The 18068-nt window shown below is 42.5% G+C and overlaps 1 protein-coding gene across 6 annotated transcripts in view; it reads right to left on the reverse strand.

Moving 5' to 3' along the window:
• Positions 1–928: 928 nt before the first annotated feature.
• Positions 929–18068, reverse strand: part of Sncaip (synuclein alpha interacting protein) — a 139277-nt gene continuing 122137 nt past the window's right edge. For 4 of the 6 annotated variants that reach the window (XM_060377271.1, XM_060377274.1, XM_060377273.1 and 1 more), the window contains exons 8-12: positions 17115–17284; positions 10839–10931; positions 9235–10294; positions 8035–8105; positions 929–1521 (exon numbers count right to left, since the gene is read on the reverse strand). In XM_060377271.1, the coding sequence (XP_060233254.1) occupies positions 1437–1521; positions 8035–8105; positions 9235–10294; positions 10839–10931; positions 17115–17284 (1479 nt within the window). In that variant the 3' untranslated portion in view covers positions 929–1436. The remainder of the gene's footprint in view (positions 1522–8034; positions 8106–9234; positions 10295–10838; positions 10932–17114; positions 17285–18068) is intronic. The other 2 variants (XM_060377275.1, XM_021657193.2) reach the window with 1 other exon arrangement.

Consider the following 18068-nt stretch of genomic DNA (forward strand, 5'->3'; position numbering starts at 1 on the left):
AAGCTGAGAATCTGGCTTGCTTCCGTGTATGTGGACCTATCTGCATTGCCCACATGGCACGCTGGGGTTGGCTACCCAGAGGCTATTTAAGCTGTGGGCTGGTTTTCCCCAGGGTCAGAAGATTGTTCAAGGTTCCTGAATAAACTGCATTGAGAAGAAAAAAAAAAAAGAGTCCCCAATGTTGCATTTCTAATCTAAAAAGGGGGAACAATGCCATTGCCACATAGTGGCTAGCACATAAAAGACACTCAACTATTAACCCCTTCTACACCTCAATTTATCTCACTAAATCAAGTTGACCCACATTTGCAAGCTAACTTTCAGATTCAGACATTTGGCAAGCTCTGTGCACCAGGGCACACAGTGGGCCACATTTGATGGAAGGGACATTTCGAGGAGTCATCATAGCTGTGTCTGTGCTCACTCCTGTGCTAAGAAACCTTTCGGCTCTTAAGCATCAACCTGACAGCTTCTCCCAGGCCATGCCAACACTTTGAACATAAAACTCTTGTAGTTTCATCAGAAATGTATTTTTCCTCGATAAGATGAGCCTTCCTGTAAGTCATTGCTTACAGGGCTTGAAAGAGCTTTGTCAACAATGAGACTGTTAAGAACTTAGGCTCCACACTGTCTCCAACATGGATTAGACAAGCCTCATTATATGTTGGAGGCAGAAAATAGTGACCTAAGAAAGGACTAAACCTTTAGTTGTCATTAGTGTTTTCATGCCAACACTGCTTTTTGAGAAGGCAGAATGATGGCTTGCTCTATATACTTGTCTGATCTTCCTGTGCTTAATGAAGTATAGAAGGTTTTATCTGACCCCCCTCCCCACAGGAAACCAGCTAAACAGGCCAGTATGTTCTTGACATTAAGTATCAGCAATCAAAATACTTTCAAAGCCTTTTAGAAATCAGACCATCACAGATTTATTAGAAAGTAGGTGCCCCGTGCTCAGAGGGGGCTCTTAACAATGCTTAGTTTTCTTTATTAAGAAAAGTAGAAATGACAGAAAAAAACACTCTTGACAGAAAATAATACCAGTGACCTGGCCTCACTGAGCTGAGCCAAAGCTGCCCTTGTTATGGAGAATGTGAATATCAATCAACGCTAGCAAATCCTCCTGCGGTTGACAGAAAACCAACAGTGTGGGGGGCTGGGGGATGTGCTTTGAGAAAGTTGAATTAACCAAGCGTTAAATGTTTCAATGCATACATTACCCAATCATGTTTTCAAATTGCATCTTAAAAAATCCAAGTTCTATATACAACTATGGTCCAAAACGTATCTTATAACAAGTCTCATATTCTAAATTTAAGGCATCCAGACATTCTGCTCAGCTGGTGAGGTTCTTGTGGTCTGATTGCCACAGTGGACAGTCCAGTAGCTCCCAGTGGTGGCCGGAGGGCATGCATGAGATTCATAAAAAGAGAGATTTATAGGAAGAGTTCCTTTGACTCTGGCTCAGCAATGTGCTTTATGCTGTAGGTTTTCTTCATGTCGCTATTGATGTCATTATGCCTAAATAGAAGAGAAACCACAGGCCAAAATTAGATAAAACTATGGTCAAGTTACAAGATGCTGCTGCTAAATAGCTCACCAAAAATGGGAATTTGGCTATCCCCAAGCCATTCTGGGGAGCACTTCATTCCGGAGGCCAGTTATTTGCGTCTCATATAAACCGCTGTTTAAACGTAATGAACTCAATCTTCATGTAAAAACGCACACATAGTGAACACATTTGAATCTGGCTCCAGAAGGAATTTCTCTGCCACACTGATTGGAACCCAAGCACTCTGCAGTCGAGGTGACTTTATCAGAGACAAGATAGGATGGACAGTGTTGCTGGTTGAATGGAAACAAGAATTTTTTATTTTTATTTTTCATTTTTATATATAGATTCCTTACAAGGAGTCATTGGTGACACTCTGAATTCTACTGGAAGTTGGAGTCTTGAGACTTTGAAAAAAGATCGCTTTAAGGCATGCTTGCTGAGTGGCATGTGGAAAAACTTCAAATAGGTGAAAGTACAGAAAAGCGCAAACTCAAAAACATTAGTGCTGTTCCCCCCCCACTCCCCATACTTACTCTCTTCTAGGTCTGCAGAAGAAGGGGACAAAGGAACAGATGTTCCTTTATAAGTGAGTTTTCCTTCTGGATAAGATGCATTTATTTCCATGAGCTATTAGATGCATACCGTTTAGAAGCTTCCAGAGAGGAGCTAGCCTTTGTTAGTGGGCGTGCCTGCACATTACTAAGTTCTTACTGTGACTACACAAGATACAATCGAAGGCTTTTCTGCTAATGGTTCTAACACTTGGATGCAGGACAAGACCAAGCTGTTATAACCTCAAAACCACGCTGCTGGCTTACTGCTATGGCTTGGACATGATTGGAGTGTGTCCCCCAAAGCTCATGTATGTAAACTCAGAGCAGCTATGGGACTTAGAGGAGGAAATCTTGGGAGCACCCCCTCCCCTGCCCAATTAAGTCCTTGTGGCTTTATGAAAAGAAATAGTCTGGGGATGTAGTTTGATGGTAGAGTGTTTGTCTAGTATGCATAAAGCCCTGGTTTCAATATCCAACACTCATGGAATGAGAGAGAGAGAGAGAGAGAGAGAGAGAGAGAGAGAGAGAGAGAGAGAGGGAGGGATGGAGAGGCTAAAATAGGACTTACTGTTAATATGCACTCTTGAGCCAGACTGAGCAAATTCAAATGCTGGCTCCACAATTTATAACCGTCATTACTGTATAATCTTGGGCAAGAAGCATAATCATCTATGTCTTTTTCCAGTGTGAAAAAAATGTGGATAATAATAGTATCTGCCATATATATCATTGTGAAGATTAAAAGAGCAAAGATGTGTAAAGCGTCTGGAATATTTGCCGGGTTATTTTAAGTGCACTCATATTTTCATCATCTTATAGTGGCATGCCAGTGGTTGATAGGGCTAATATCTGAAACTGACAATTTCTATAAACATGGTGCTTAGAAATATAGAATGCCAAAGAGAATAGGGGAGAAAAGGGCATGGTAGATTCAGAAGAGTATGAACAGTGAATGGTGGTAGCAGTGCAGGTGCAGGAGATGCCAGATTTTTTATTGATTAATTTTGTCCCTTGACAACTTCACACATGTATGTAATATATTCTGATCACTCTGTCCCTCCATTCTCTTTTCCCTTCCTCCCCTTTTCCATTGGTGCCCCTTCTTTCCCATCTCTACTGGTTCCTCCCTGAGATTCATGACCTTTGGTTTTGTGACCTGTTTAGTTTAGCCAGGACTGCTGGTGTGAGCATTATTTTGGAGCAATCAACATAAGCCTGTTGCAACCAACTGCTAATGGGTGCCCACTGAAGGCAGTGATTTTTCTCTCCTCAGATCTATTAGTGGAAAATAGCACAACAGTAAGGAGTGGGGTCCCCTCAGCCCTTCCTCCAGATAAGCCTGAAAGTTGAATGGCCAGCTTTTGATATGTTCTTACTATTTATATATATTTATATAACCTTGTCAAAAATTCAATTAAAATAAGTTAAAAAGTCTTCTTCTAGGCTAAAGATACTATAGTTCACCCATTTTGAAAGGGCATTTTTACTTTGGTAGAGGAGATGTTGTTTTTTTATCACCCTAAAAAGAGCCCTCTTTCTGCAGGAGAAACCTAGTTGGATTATGGAAAGCTGAAGTCCAAACCAAGAAAACTGTTGATTTGAGACATGATAATATGATAATAATTCAGTCTTCCCTGAATCCTTCAATTACTCAATCTCCAATTGCCAGAATTCAAAAGAACAAAAATGGATAATTCTGGCAGAGCCTTGGTTTCACTCTTGGACATAAACTCACATTCTGAGTGACCAAAATTAAAAAGGAGGAAAACCTTATATTTAAATGACCGGTTTTCAAGTAATCCCGCGTGCTGAATCATCTGGGCACACTGTGTGTTTCCACAGCACGTGGCCATCCCACAGCAACTTACAGAATCAGTGTGCCATGGCCCACAGCCTGGCACACATTCCCCCTGCTAACCAAAGGCAGAGCCTGCTAAGAGTGCTCTCTCTTACAATTGTACTTGTAGCCTGTCTATACAGTTAATCTACCAGTAGATACAATTCTGGTTCAAAATTAGATGTGTACTTTATTGCTCAATCTGAAACTTACTGCAGAAGGGAGGTATAGGACTCACCTAATAAGGGCCCCCCACCCCCATCCTTGTAGTGTAATAGAGACAAGGTTTTCTTTTGCATCCTTTTCCTTTTTCTCCCTCCCTTTCCCCTGTTAGGCTCCTTTCCTTGCCAAATACTTCTGAAGGACACCATGCGAGACACCAGGAGTATCCGGGTGCTTTCTCTCATGAAGCTCTGTTACTAGTTTTAGTGCTAGCCTCCTGTGAGTCTCTTCGCTAAGGCCTGCCTGCGTTCAGAAGCAGCGTGTCCTTTGTGTGTGGAAGCGCACATGTGGGTACGTCTTCGTGGAAGTCCAATTGTGTGGGTGCAGACGGACACGCACGTACACACGTATGTGCAGGTGAGAGGGTACCCTCAAATGTTGTTCCTCAGGAGTCATCTAACTTCTTTCCCGAGCATGCATCTCTCATTGGTTTGGAGTTCACTGATCTTTGGTTGTTGGGTTGGTTACGGAACCCCACGGGTCAGCCTGTCTCTGCCGACTCAGCACGGGAATACAAGCCCACACCGCTACAACTAACATTTTGAGGTGTGTCCTGGGTTCAAGTCTTCATGTCTGCACAGCAAGTCCTTGACTGATGGAGCTAGTTCACCAGTTTCCCCCAAATATGTGCCTGACTGATAAAAGACGTTGGAAAGAAAGGTGTGGCGACCCAGGGATGTGGCTCAGCCACGGTTAGTATCTGTGCTGATCTCAATCAGCCTATACATTTCTAAGATTCAGCCTTTAGAGAGGTTATAATTAGCCTCTAGTCTCAGAATATCCAAAGATGCCCTTAGTAATGGGAGAGTTATGGTCTGGATATGACATCTTCTTTGGGCTTACTGAACAGCTTTACCTCAGGAGTGGGGAAAACAGTATGGATATGGGAAATGAGTTGTCTGCCTTAGGATTTCTACTATCATTAAATTGGGGTCAGCATGCTAAAGAATATGTCCTGGTGGGATGGTTTGGTTTCCAAGGAAGTTTTCTCCTCTCTCCTCTCTATGAGCACCAGCAAACCAGTGGCAGAGTGATAACAGTCCCAGCCCTGGACCAAAAAGATCATTCTCTTTGAGGTAGCATTGGACACCTTGAAATCTATGCAAGATGCTGGACATTAGTTCTTGGCTCTGGATATATAATAATTTTTTTTTTTTTTTAGATTTTTTTTTTTCAAGACAGGGTTTCTCTGTGTAGTCTTGGCTGTCCTAGACTTGCTTTGTAGACAAAGCTGGCCTCAAACTCACAGAGATCCACTTGCCTCCCTGAGTGTTGGGATTACAGGCATGAGCCCCTGTGCCCAGCTCGATATATAATTCTTAATCTGGCTAATTCATGGGTACTAAAAAGACATTCTAAGTTTTGATTGCTTCATATCTTTTTAAGGAGTCCTCTAACGCTGGCGCTAGGATCGGGGTGCTAAACCCCCAGGAAAGAGCGTCACGTGGTCAGAGAGGGCGTGGTTAGAGGTAGCCATAGTTTGGAACAAGCTACCTCGGGCAGCCCCAACCCGGCAAACGGATACTTCATTGGTATTTTAAAATCAATGATTTCAAGCATTGTCCTGGAGTTGTGAAACCTCAGTCAACCATCAAAACCTTCCTGTAGAACTGAAGGACATTCTTTAAGAGACTGCACTTGTTCCTACTTTTCTTTTAGCAAGGAAAAAAAATTCTTAGAAGCCCCATTGTGATGCCTGAGTCCTGGAGCTGATACCACTGTCTCACATCTGCTGACAAGGGGAGGGAGCTGTCAACACCTCCCCTCAAAGTCGAGGCAGCCCTCTGCTATTTCAAGGAGCCGCTTGATGTTCTAGCAAGTTCTCTCGTCAAGATCGAAGTCGCCGCTGACAGATGAACCGGGGCACTCAAGCCCATGGGTAAATGATGCAGGCACCAGAGTTAATTCTGCATCATCCAATTCAATGTCTCATGCTAGCCTTAACTCCTCTGGGGAACCTTTATTTCAGGCAGAAAACCATCCTTGATTCGTCTGTGGAGTGGATCAGGCTTGTGCTACCTGTGTGCACGTAATGCAGAGAAAATGAGAATTTAGTCTCTCCATTTTTTCACTAAATGAGAATTTAGTGAAAAAGAAGCAGCAAACAAACGAGGCTTCCTGTTTTCAGTGAAATCCATGCCAAACTAAAATCATAATACAGTATGTATTAGGATACAGGGCCGTGAGAAGAGGCCTGGGTGCTTTTTTCGTACTGTGGCTGTATATATTGTTTGAATTTTGTAAGCATTTAGCCTTGAATTCAAAACTTGTCACCACACACTGCCTGTGAATCTGCTTGCTTAAAGTGCAGTAGGAAAGTGCTATACTCCTCTCAGACATGAGTGGCCCTCTAACCTCATTCTGTGCTCTGAATCTGTAATCCTATTCAACTGCTAAGAGCTCAGCTTTGTTGCTTTTCTTGTTAAAAGACAGGGTGAAACATTTCTGGCAAGAAGGATCTGTTGTGACATTAATTATCTTGTTCCCAGTTGCTGTAGGAGTCTGGAAGAAATGAGAGGCATTTTCCTTTCTGCTCCCAAGGAGTTTGCCAAGTCTTTGTGCTTCCTTGTCTCAGGCACAAAAGCAGAATTTTCCAGGCACCAAGAGGACACATCCAACCCAAGACAGGCACAGGAAAGGATGTAAGAATAGGGAACTGTGCTGAGAGGGGCAGCAGCAGGATAGCACAAATGTTTGGAAGGACAAAGAGTTTTTTCCATGTCACTTTCCCATCTCTAACACTGGCACAGAACAGCACTGAACAGGAGCCTCTTCCACAGCATGGCTGGGAGCAGTCTTGACTCTGCATTTAGGCTAGCTCCTGTCAGCTGGTCCCTAGTGACAAGAGCCTAAGCTCATCCTTCAATCCACTGAGGAGGAGAACATGACTGAGATTTGTTTTCCATCCAGACTAGATACAGACTTAAGCAGACTAAATCAGACCTAGGGAAGGAGAGAAGAGAGAAAACGATTTTCTGGAAATGTAGTACTTTAAACTAAACCCCAATGTGTATGGTACATACAGAATCTTTGGAGGATTCTGGAAGGATGCTGAATATCATGTTGTGATTTTTAAATTATTGAAATGTTTCAAAACCAACAGTCTGCGTTTAAAATGGGCTCTGAGGTTAAATGCTTCTCAAATAAAATAGTCAAAAGTCACTTAGGCTGCATTCCTGTTACTCCACCTACTTCCTGCCAGGACAGGAAACCCATGCCACACCTCAAAAAGATATTGCCCAGCCACTGGTGTCAGGCTCCTCTTTGTTGTATGAACACAGACCTTGCATTTGGACTTGTGAACATTTTGTTTGAGAAAGACCCCTATTTTATCAGTGGATCTTCATCAGAGTGGCTTCTGGACTGGAAGTGGTTTACACTGCTGAGAAGGAGATCTTCTCATGGCAGACACATGCGTCTCCTGAGAGGCATACTTCTGCCTAGACCAGAAGCGTGATGACAAAAGGAACCTTCTGTTTATAAGTAGTGTCAAACCAAAGCCCCAGGTTACACTCGAAGTCATGATTTCTGACTGGCAGCTGACCCCTTCCACCCATGATTGAATCTAATTCCTATACATACTTAGCACTATGTTCCGTTCAAATGCAAACTGAAGGCCAAACTCAACAGGGGAATGTGGTGAACAGAGTAAACTCTCCCAGCTGATGCTAGGATAAAAAGCCCCTCCAGTGAGTACCAGCTATTTTCCTAGGACCTAGGTGCCTCCTGAACCTAAGTCTCTTTGCAAGATTCTTCTCTCTTGGTGTTATGCCCTGCTGTAAAGTGTTGGAGACGCAGCGTTTCAAAGCTCATGCAACTCCAAGCAAAGGCCCGCAGTGCTGCGCAGCGCGCCCTGCGCTACATACCGTGCATAGTGACGTAGGGGTCCTTCAGCCAGCGCGCTAGAGGGAAGGTGGACACAGCTGCTGCACATCGCCTAGAGAAGCGTAATTAAGAGTCACCGGAAAGCATGCAACAAGCTCATCACATGCACAGGTCCCGGTTAACTCGAGGCATGCGCGGGAGACATTAGAAGAAAGGTGCGTGGGAAACCGTGGCGATGTCATCAAGAGAAGTTTTAATTTTTTAATGCAAAAAGCCTGGTGTCTTAGCTGGAGGATGCTTTTTCTAGATAAAACAAATGCAATGGTAAAGTTGTCTACCATAAGCGAGAAGGTTGATAATTTATAAACAATGATGAGATGTTAACTAAAACTGGATTTGGTATTGCAGCAAGAAATACGGATAGTTCTTAAGACACTGTTGTAACAGGAATTTAAGAACCCAACAAAGAATAAGTGATAAGCTTCTGACATTCTACTGGGTGGCTTAGTAAATGGAATAGTGAAGGATGCGAGGCATTGCTTCCACAGAGAGTTTTGCATTTTGGCTGTTATACTGTTTTTGATGGCATGATAAGCACAGAGCATGCAGAAACCATTGCCTAAAGAGATGTTCCTATATCTTATTCATGGGATGTGAATTAAGATGGGTTTCCAGGAAAGGCTGCTATAAAAGACACCACAGCGCATTCTGCCCTCTCCTGTGTACTGGCAAGTACACAGAATCTAGTCAATACTTAGAGATCTGTGTGGTAACACAGCATGTGGCAGTCCCTAGGGGGCATTCATTTCAAAGGTCATTTGAGTTGAGTAGTTTAGAAGAAATGGGGTTTCTGTTTATGTGCTTTTAAAGTGGGCTTGAGAGTACCCAGTCCACTCAGAGAACAAATTCTTCCCGAGACTGAACCAGTGCCAGCAAAGGACCGATTTTATGCTGATGGCTGGTTTCATCTTGTATAAATGCCTCCCAGCTTACAACCCCTAATGCCCAAAGCACAAGAAACAGGGATCAGGCCTAATCTGTGATTTCTTTAGCCACTTCTCTCTGCATTCTCCAAAGGAAGTGCAAGGGTTTATATTATAACCTGGTATGTTTCATTAAACATATGTGAATTTTTGAATTTTGGGGTGCCCCCTCAGGGTGGCACAAGTCAAGACCCTGAGCTTTAACAATAACACAATCAATTAAAAGTAATACAAGTATAGTCTCCAAATAGCACTCACTGCCTTATTCTTCCCTTTGCTAGCAGAGGTCACAGGGTTTCCCTTGGCATCTGCCGTCTTCCTTCCAAGTGACGTCAAGGGCAGTGTGCAAGTCTTTAGCTGGTTGGCAGGCTGAGAGTTGTTATTATTGTTCTGATTACCACTTAAAGTCTCCATGATGGACCGGAAGGTTCCAAAAGGCCTTTTCATTTGTTCCCCTGATTCACTAGTCCTCTGGGGGGTCCTGACCTTGTCTTTGTCTTTTTCTCCATTTAGTTCAAGGCTAGTTTGCTCCATTTGCACGACAGGCTCCTCAAAGGTCACTCTGAGTTTTGAGTTTTGGGATGTCCGGCGCTTGGATGATGGAGACTTGAGGGCACTCTTGGGGCTGGTGGCAACTTTTTGGGCAGTGGAGCTGTCAGGACTGGACTGAACGGGGTCTGTGGACGGCTGGGTTGGAGAAGTCATCCCCAAGCCTGGACAATGGGAGTCCAGGTCTGGTTCACTGCTCTCTGAGGTGGGAGATGGACTATGCCCATCCAGGGACTTGGAAGCCTTCATACCAAAAGGAAACCTGCGTCCTGATGCCAGAGAGTGTTTCTTTATCATCAGGTGTAAGCTTTCTGTGCTGTCCATATTCTCCACACTTTCCACAATGGGCTGTGGCCTGGGTCTGTCTGCTTTTTTCACAGGAGTATTTTTGGGGTCTTCAGAGTTGTTTGAGTCTGTGTCAGACTCGCTCAGTGATCTCTGCATCAGCTGCCTCAGTCTGGCTAACTTCAGTTCCCTCTTCTCTAGAGGTATTTTTTTTGAATTCCTAGAGGAGACCTGAGCATCCTGGAATTCCAATGACAGCTTTTCCTGGGTGCAGACATTCTCTGATATTTCTTTCCCCAATAACTGACGTAGGATTTTATCAGAGTCTTCATCTTTTCCTTTGGTCCTAGCCCTGCTGGAGACTGATACGTTTCCAAGAACTTGTATTCCCTCATGAGATCCTGGTTTGCTTTTGCCTGTAGCCTCATCATCTGCATCTAGAATTTTCCACTGGGACTTTCTAGAAGCTGGTGAAGAGGGTGAACTGAAAAGGAAGATGAAAAAAAAATGTGAGATGGTTTCTTACTGAATTAAATGCATCCACAAGTCCTTGAATGACCTTTGATATGATTAGTGATTTATGGAAAACAAGATTAGAATTACTTAATGGTTTTCAGAACAGTTAGCAAAGACTCCATTCTATCAGCTGTAGCCAGAGCATAACATGCCCCAAATTTTATGACTACAGAAATGGTCTGTTTTATTGTTTACCCACCGCTTTTCCTTACTTCTATTTCCATAGTCAAATCAGCCTATATATCCTTATTCTCACTTCATGGGTCATGCAACAAAAGAGAACAGGACTTGTTATAGTACATGTGGCACAAAGAAATAGAAAAGCTGAAGACTATTACCTCAGGTCCTGTGATGCAGACACTGACTTTTCGTTGGTATATCCTTTATGTTTGTAAGAATAAAATGTTTTCTGCTGTCATTTTTTTTTGAAAAAAACATCAAATGGAATACTGGAGGAACATTTAAAGATTTCAAATACCCAACAATTCAAACGCCGACATGACTGACATTACCTGGGTGAGGAAGGGAGTGATTTGCCCTCTGATTTCTGGGCTTCTAGAAGTTGTTGGAGTTGACTCTGCAGTGTGACACGTTCCACTGTCTGCCTGTAGGGAGCATCCAAAGAATACAATGTTTGACACGTGCCACTGTCAAAACTAGAGGGAGAAGAATCTTCGTGGAACTTCAGTAAAGGGCAATCCATTCAAAAGCTTAAAAAGTGTGCAGTCTTTATCCTTGTGGTTTAGAGTTTACAAGGAAGCAATAAAAAGTATGGAAAAGGATATTTATTGTTTACATTGGTGACAAACTGTGAAGAAACTAATAGATTGTTAATAAGAATGAAGGAATTTCAAACATTTACGCAATGGCAACTATTAAAGCAGTACTGAATACTTACAGACACACAAAAAAACTTGCCTGATATTTGTGTGGTATATTATACTTTACTGGTCTTAAGTGAGAAAGAATATTGTAAAGCGCTATGTGTAATGCATTCTAATTTGTGTTTGTACGTGTGTATGTGTGTGTGTGTGTGTGTGTGTGTGTGTGAATGTGCATGTGGAGACCAGGAGTTGGTGTTGAATGTCTTCCTCAGTTGCTCTCCACCTTATTTTTTGAGACAATGTTTCTCATTAAGCTTGGAGCTCATGGCTGAGCTCAAGGGGCTGGTCAGCCCCAGGGATCTTCCTGACTCTGCCTTACAATGCCATCTTCATGTTTGCAAGCTGTACGCCAGCTGCAGTTCTAAGAAGTTTCTCTCCTTCTCCACCAACAGAACAAAAATCCTGAAAGGTGTAGTATTTCACAATGATAGTGATTTCTAAACTATGGCACTTGTTTGCCTGCTTTTGAGACAGAGTTGCTCTATGTGGTACAGATGGCTTGGAACTCACTTTGTAGATCAGACTGGCCTTGAACCCATAGAGCTCTGCCTATGTCTGCCTCCTTAATGCTGGGATTAAAGATGTGAGAAACTGCTTAGGTATTGTTTGAGATTTAAAAAGCATTAATAACAGTTTGGTAATCATAAAATATAAATAAACTCAACACAAAATAAGTACTTATACTTTGAGTAACAACTACCTTTGTACTCTCTTATATAAAGGAAAAATAATGCACAGAAACACTCCATTTCCTCTGGACATAAGACAGAATGAGCTTTAAAGTTAAGATAATAGGCTAAAAGTCACAACTATAGGAAGAAAAATAATTTAGAAATTATATATTAATTATTATAGAAATTGGTATAAGCTAATCAAATTGACTTTTTAATTTATATATTTAGTTTTTGAGACAGGGTCTCTTTCTTGGGTGGTTTGGGGCTCCCCATTTAGACTGGGCTGACCTTGAACTCATAGAGCTCCTTCTACCTCAGCCTTCCAAGTACTGGGATTGAAGCAAACTGACTCTTATTCTACAGGAATGAGAAGCATTCACTGAACACAGTAAGCAATGTCAATACAGTCCCCAAGAATGTTGATCCTTGTCCAGATTCCCAGAAGACGTAAACACGTCATGATGCATGGCAAAAAGTAAGTGACATTGAGTACAGCCGATGATAAAATATGAGTTTCACATGGATGATAGTCTGCCCCACTCATATAAGCCTTACACAAGGGAAAAGAGGTTAGAAGTATGGGAAGGACTTGACCCTGCTGCTACTGTCAGACCCCAAGAAAGGAGATTAGGAGCAACAGGATGCAGCTTCGGGTGACCCCATCTAGCGTCCAGAAAGACAACGGGAACCTAGTCATCCAAATGCAAGAAGGCGATTCTGTAACAATCTGAAGGAGCAGAATATACACAATCAATCTGTGTCCTAAGAGAGCAGCCTGCCAACACCTGGATCTTAGTGTGGAAAGATGTTCACTGACCTCCTCACCTATAAAAATATAAGGCAAACTTGTCCTATGATAAGTCACTAACGTAGTGGTAATTTGTTATAAGCAACAGGAAACTAATACAGTTAGCATAAAAATGGTAACAGCTCTCATGGGCCAGGGAAGAGATCCAAATGGAGGGGTTGTAAGTGGTCTTACAAGTGGTATCTTAGGTGTGGAGTAGACGAAGCCCTGAATTCTTGCAGAATACTGCTGCAGATACTCAACCACTATATCTATCTAAAAGTACTTCTGTGAAGTCAGATCCTGATAACATCTTTCACAAGTCCTGGCATCTTTGTTTTTCTCAGAAGCAGACAACATTATTTCTAACAATCCTTCCCCTAAACCTGTACCCTCATTTCATCTCACCTAGGCGGCCAAACTCAACTGATTCAAACTTTGTCATGGGGCTGGACAGGTGGCTTGGAGGCTAAGAGCATTTGTTATTTATTTATTTATTTATTTATTTAGAAGACCCGGTTCGATTCCCAGCACCCACCCTGGGTCACTCAGAACAGCTTGTAATTCCAGTTCCGGGGGATCTAATGCCTCTTCTCTCCATGGTGACCTGCACACACAGTGCAGATACACACTCAGGCCCACCCACATACACATGAACTAAAGAATCAAAATAAATCTAAAACAGCAGCATTAAAAACAAAAACACAGAGTTGTCTAAAGCAGGACCTAGCAACCTTTTAATTCACCAGATAGCCCAGAGTTTAGGCTTTTGAGTCACTAGCTGTCAGAACAACTCTTCAGCTCTGTCCTTGTGGCAATTCCTTTAACCTTACAAAACATACAGATGAATGTGTGTGGCTCTGTTCCAACCAAACTACTTACAAAAATAGATCGTGAATGGGATTTGCTGAGTTTACTATTCGCTGACACTGGCTTAAAATAAGATTAAAACCCTTGCATGCCAAATGTGTGTGTGCATGTGTGTGTGTGTGTGTGTGTGTGTGTGTGTGTGTTATTTTAAGAGACAGTGGAAGGAGGTGAAATGATGGTTCAGCAGTTAAGAGCATTAAGCACTCTTCCAAAGGACCCATGTTTGAAGCATGGCACCCACACGGTGGCTCATAACCATGCAGAACTCCAGCTCCAGGGATCCAGTGAGCTTTTCTTTAAGTACCAGGCACGCTCATGGTACACTGACGTATGTGCCGAAAAAAACACTTATACACAGAAAATAAAATAAAATAAAAAACTTGTAAAAGCAAACAGAGCCTAAGAAAGAGAAAGCACCCTAGCACGTGAGTGAGCGAGTGGGCCGGGGAGAAGATGCACATTCAAAGTCATGCCGAATTTTGAGAAAAAAAAAAAAAATGCAGTGAGGCCCTAAGACAGGTAGAAGAAGATTATAGAAGTTAACTTGAAAAAGATTTATTGTGGGTGTTTTCTGGGAATTATGACCCTATTCAAAAAAATCTGTGGTTGAAATCACAGAAACAATGAGGACACTCTTGTTTTCTAGATTTGCAGGAAGCTTCCAGAAAGGATCAATCAGCCTTAACCACAAAGACAAAACTGTATTTTCATACTGTGTCAGTGTGCCAGGATTGCTGTAAGAGCATCACAAACCTGACCTTTTATTTTTATCTTATGTGTATATGTGAGTACTTACATGTATATATGTGTACCACATGTGTGCCTTGCTCTCCCCAGAGAGGTCAAAAGAGGGTGTCCGATCACTTGGCACAAGAGTTATAGGTGGTTGTGAACCACATGATACAGGTGTTGGGAATGGTCTTCTGCAAGAGAAGCATGTGCTTTTAACCACTGAGTGATCTTTCCAGCCCCAGAGAACAGCAATTTATCACCTCACAGTTTGGGAGTTTGAGATGAAGCTGTCAGCCATGTTGTTTCCTTCTGAGGACATGATGGTCTCTATCCTGTGCCTGTCTCCTAGGGTTTAGTTTTTACTGGCAAACTCTGGTTTCATGGTTTGTAGATATTTCCCTATGAACACTGCTTTCATGTTTACACAATGAACCCTCTGTCTCCATTATTTATAGGGATACTAACTCAGAGTCACTGGGTTAGGACTCACCCTCATGACCCCACTTGGACATGATATCTTCTGTGAATATCTGATTTCCAAATAAGGAAATACTATTCCTACACTGAAATATTCCTGGTGAAGACGGAAATCGGTTCAAAATACACATGTGCAACTAAGAGGGACTTCAGAAGAGTTGAAGTTTGCCATTTCTAGACAGTAACAATGGTTATAAGGAGTTAGGAAGAGGAGAAGAAGAGGAGGAGGAGAAGGAGGAGGAGGAGAAGGGAGGAGGAGGAGGAGGAAAAGGAGGAGGAGGAGGAAAAGGAGGAGGAGGAGGAGGAAAAGGAGGAGGAGGAGGAGGAGGAGGAGGAGGAGGAGGAGGAGGAGGAGGAGGAGGAGGAGGAGCAGCAGCAGCAGCAGCAGCAGCACTCATGGCAGTCTGTCCCCAGAGCTCACAGCAGGCAAAGCTCAAGTGTCTTCCAGCCTTGTAAATTATTTTCCACCTTACTTCGTCTGTTACTAATGTCCACAGCCCAAGGGACATGGATCTCTGTGTCTGTATCATGGGACTTCTCTGTAGACTTCTGGGTTTGCTTACTTCACTGCAGTACACAGTACATGAAAGACCACAAGAGCACTTCACACATTTTCTCTTGTCCCTGGGCTAACAACAGTTGTCCACAGCATTTGGATTTCAAGATAACTGATTGGCTATTGTCTGTCAGTGTGTAGGGATATCTTATCCCTACACACTGACAGAAAGTGTGTTAACAGAAAGTTAATACTTTCTGTTAACAGAAAGTGTTCAGGACCTTGAATTCGCAAAGTTCACCAATAAAACAGCGGAATAGCTATGTAGCTCACGAAAAAAAAATCAGTCTTTGCAACCGATTAAGATCTCTCATCCATCCTAGCACTTTCCCTCCAAGTGAGTCATATATAGAGCACATTTTTTTTCCTCTCACTAAACTCTGGTAGAGGGCTGGAGATATGAATGAGTGGTTAAATACATTGGCCTCACTTCCAGAAGACCCTGGTTTGATTTCCAGTGCCCATGAAGTAGTTTATAACTGTCTGTAACTCCAGTTCTAGAAGATGTGATGACAACATCTTCTGGCCTCTGTGGGCAACGGGCACAGACAGACATGGACACAAGGCATTCATTCACATAAAAGAAAAGGAATTTTTTAAAAACTAGAGTAGATTTATTGCCCACTCTACTACACTGTACTGTATTATACATGGTTATATATTATACTATAAATACCACTATTAAACATATTTGAATATGCAAATATATCTTTAAAATAAGACTTTTTTCATTTTATATACCATTTATTTAAATCTAAATATTTTTCAAAAATTTCTTGTTGAAAACAGTTTGTTTTAAGATTCATGGCTGCCTGTAACTTTGGTTTTTTTGCATTCAATTAGTTTATTTTTTTAATAATTTTATTTTTTTTCTTATCAGTTACATTTTATTAACTCTGTATCCCAGCTGTATCCCAGCTGTATTCCGCTCCCTCATTCCCTCCCACTCCCACCCTCTACCTTTTTCTTCTAAAATTTAGTTTAATGCTTAAAGATTTTTTTTTCTTCTAGTCTGTCAAACTCTTTGGAATCCTGATTCCTATGATCAAGGAAATTTCTTCAATATGGTAGCTGTTATTCGATCTGCAAGATTTCTAAGGGCTGGCACTGGTTCCTCAGGCAAACTCCTTAATTCCTTCTGGAATCCTACCCGAAGGACTTGTATCCTTCCTATCTACGTTTATTTTGTGGTCACCTTCCAACATGCTTCCCTGTCACCCTATGGACAGTGTGTGGTAGTTTAGCAATCAGCCAAGGAAAGAGGTGACTTTAAGAAGTCACATTTGTATTCTGAAATCTAGTGAAAACTCTGCTTCACTTCTTTCCCAATAAATTTACTGCTGATGGGTATTAAGACACTGAATCTGTATTTCCCCCCAAACACATTTTCCTTGCCAAGAAAACTGAAATGGGGGCCATCTCTAGCCTTTTCCTCTTTCAAACTCTTCACGACTCCCTAAACTAAGGATGAAAGGCCAGGGATGCAGCCTGTAAGCTGCCCACGCCCGGCTACAGCAGGTCCCTGAGGTGACCTGAATGCAGGTACCCACACCCTCTCTACAAAGACTGGAACTCCCTGCTGATGACCTTGCTCTGCACTTTGTGGTTTAATATCATTTTGCCTCTTTAGAGCTGTCATGTTCAGCATGAGCACAGGCTTCGTGCACCTAGGCTGGAGGAAGAAAAGACGAGAATGCCTCCAGATGCCCTTTATAACTGGGAGGGAGCTCATCAAAGGCCTTGTCTGGGAACTAAGCCCAACAAACACAAGTCAGACTTTGTGCTCCGGAAGTCAAGTGGCCACTTACTCCTTCAGCTGCTTGGTCAACTTTACGACTTGGGAGGCCAGTGACATGCAGGTCTCTACAACTACGAGGTACCGGGAGCACAGGGTGTGTCCGTGTCGCTCAGCACTCTGGGAGGGCTTTTCCCCAGCATGGTTCTGCATAGTCACGTTTGCTCCGTACTCCACCAGGGTCTGTCAGAAAATACAAACACATGTGAGTATATATCAGGACTTTATTTACTAAACAGATTGTGTGTGTGTGTGTGTGTGTGTGTGTGTGTGTGTGTGTGCATGCAGAGTGCGGAAGAAGGCATCAGATTCCCTAGAGTTGAAGTTGTAGATGGTTGGGAATTGCTTAGTGTGGGTGTTGGGAATCAAACTTGGGACCTCTGGAAGAATAGCAAGTACACTTAATGGTTGAACCATCTTTCTAGCCCCAGAATTTTCTTTTAAACATTGTATTAAAACAATGGAATACTAATAAGCAATTAAAAACAAAGAAATAATGAAATTTGCAGGCAAATCATGGGAACTAGAAAAGATCATCCCAAGTGAGGTATCCCAGAAGCAGAAAGACACACATGGTATATACTCACTTATAAGTGAATATTAGACATATAAGATAATCATACTAAAATCTGTATACCTAAAGAAGCTAAGCTAGAAGGAGGACCCTGGGTAAAATGCTCAATCCTCATTCAGAAAGGCGAATGGGATGGACATCAGAAGAGGGTGAAAACAAGGAACAAGACAGGAGCCTACCACACAGGGCTCTGAAAGACTCTACCCAGCAGGGTACCAAAGCAGATGCTGAGGCTCATAGCCAAACTTTGGGCAGAGTGCAGGGAATCTTTTGAAAGAAAGGGGAGATAGAAAGACCTGGAGGGGGCAGGAGCTCCACAAGGAGAGCAAGAGAACCAAAAAATCTGGGCCCAGGGGTCTTTTCTGAGACTGATACTCCAACCAAAGACCATGC

The sequence above is a fragment of the Meriones unguiculatus genome, chromosome 2 (assembly GCF_030254825.1).
Source record: "Meriones unguiculatus strain TT.TT164.6M chromosome 2, Bangor_MerUng_6.1, whole genome shotgun sequence".
Taxonomy (NCBI): Eukaryota; Metazoa; Chordata; class Mammalia; order Rodentia; family Muridae; genus Meriones; species Meriones unguiculatus.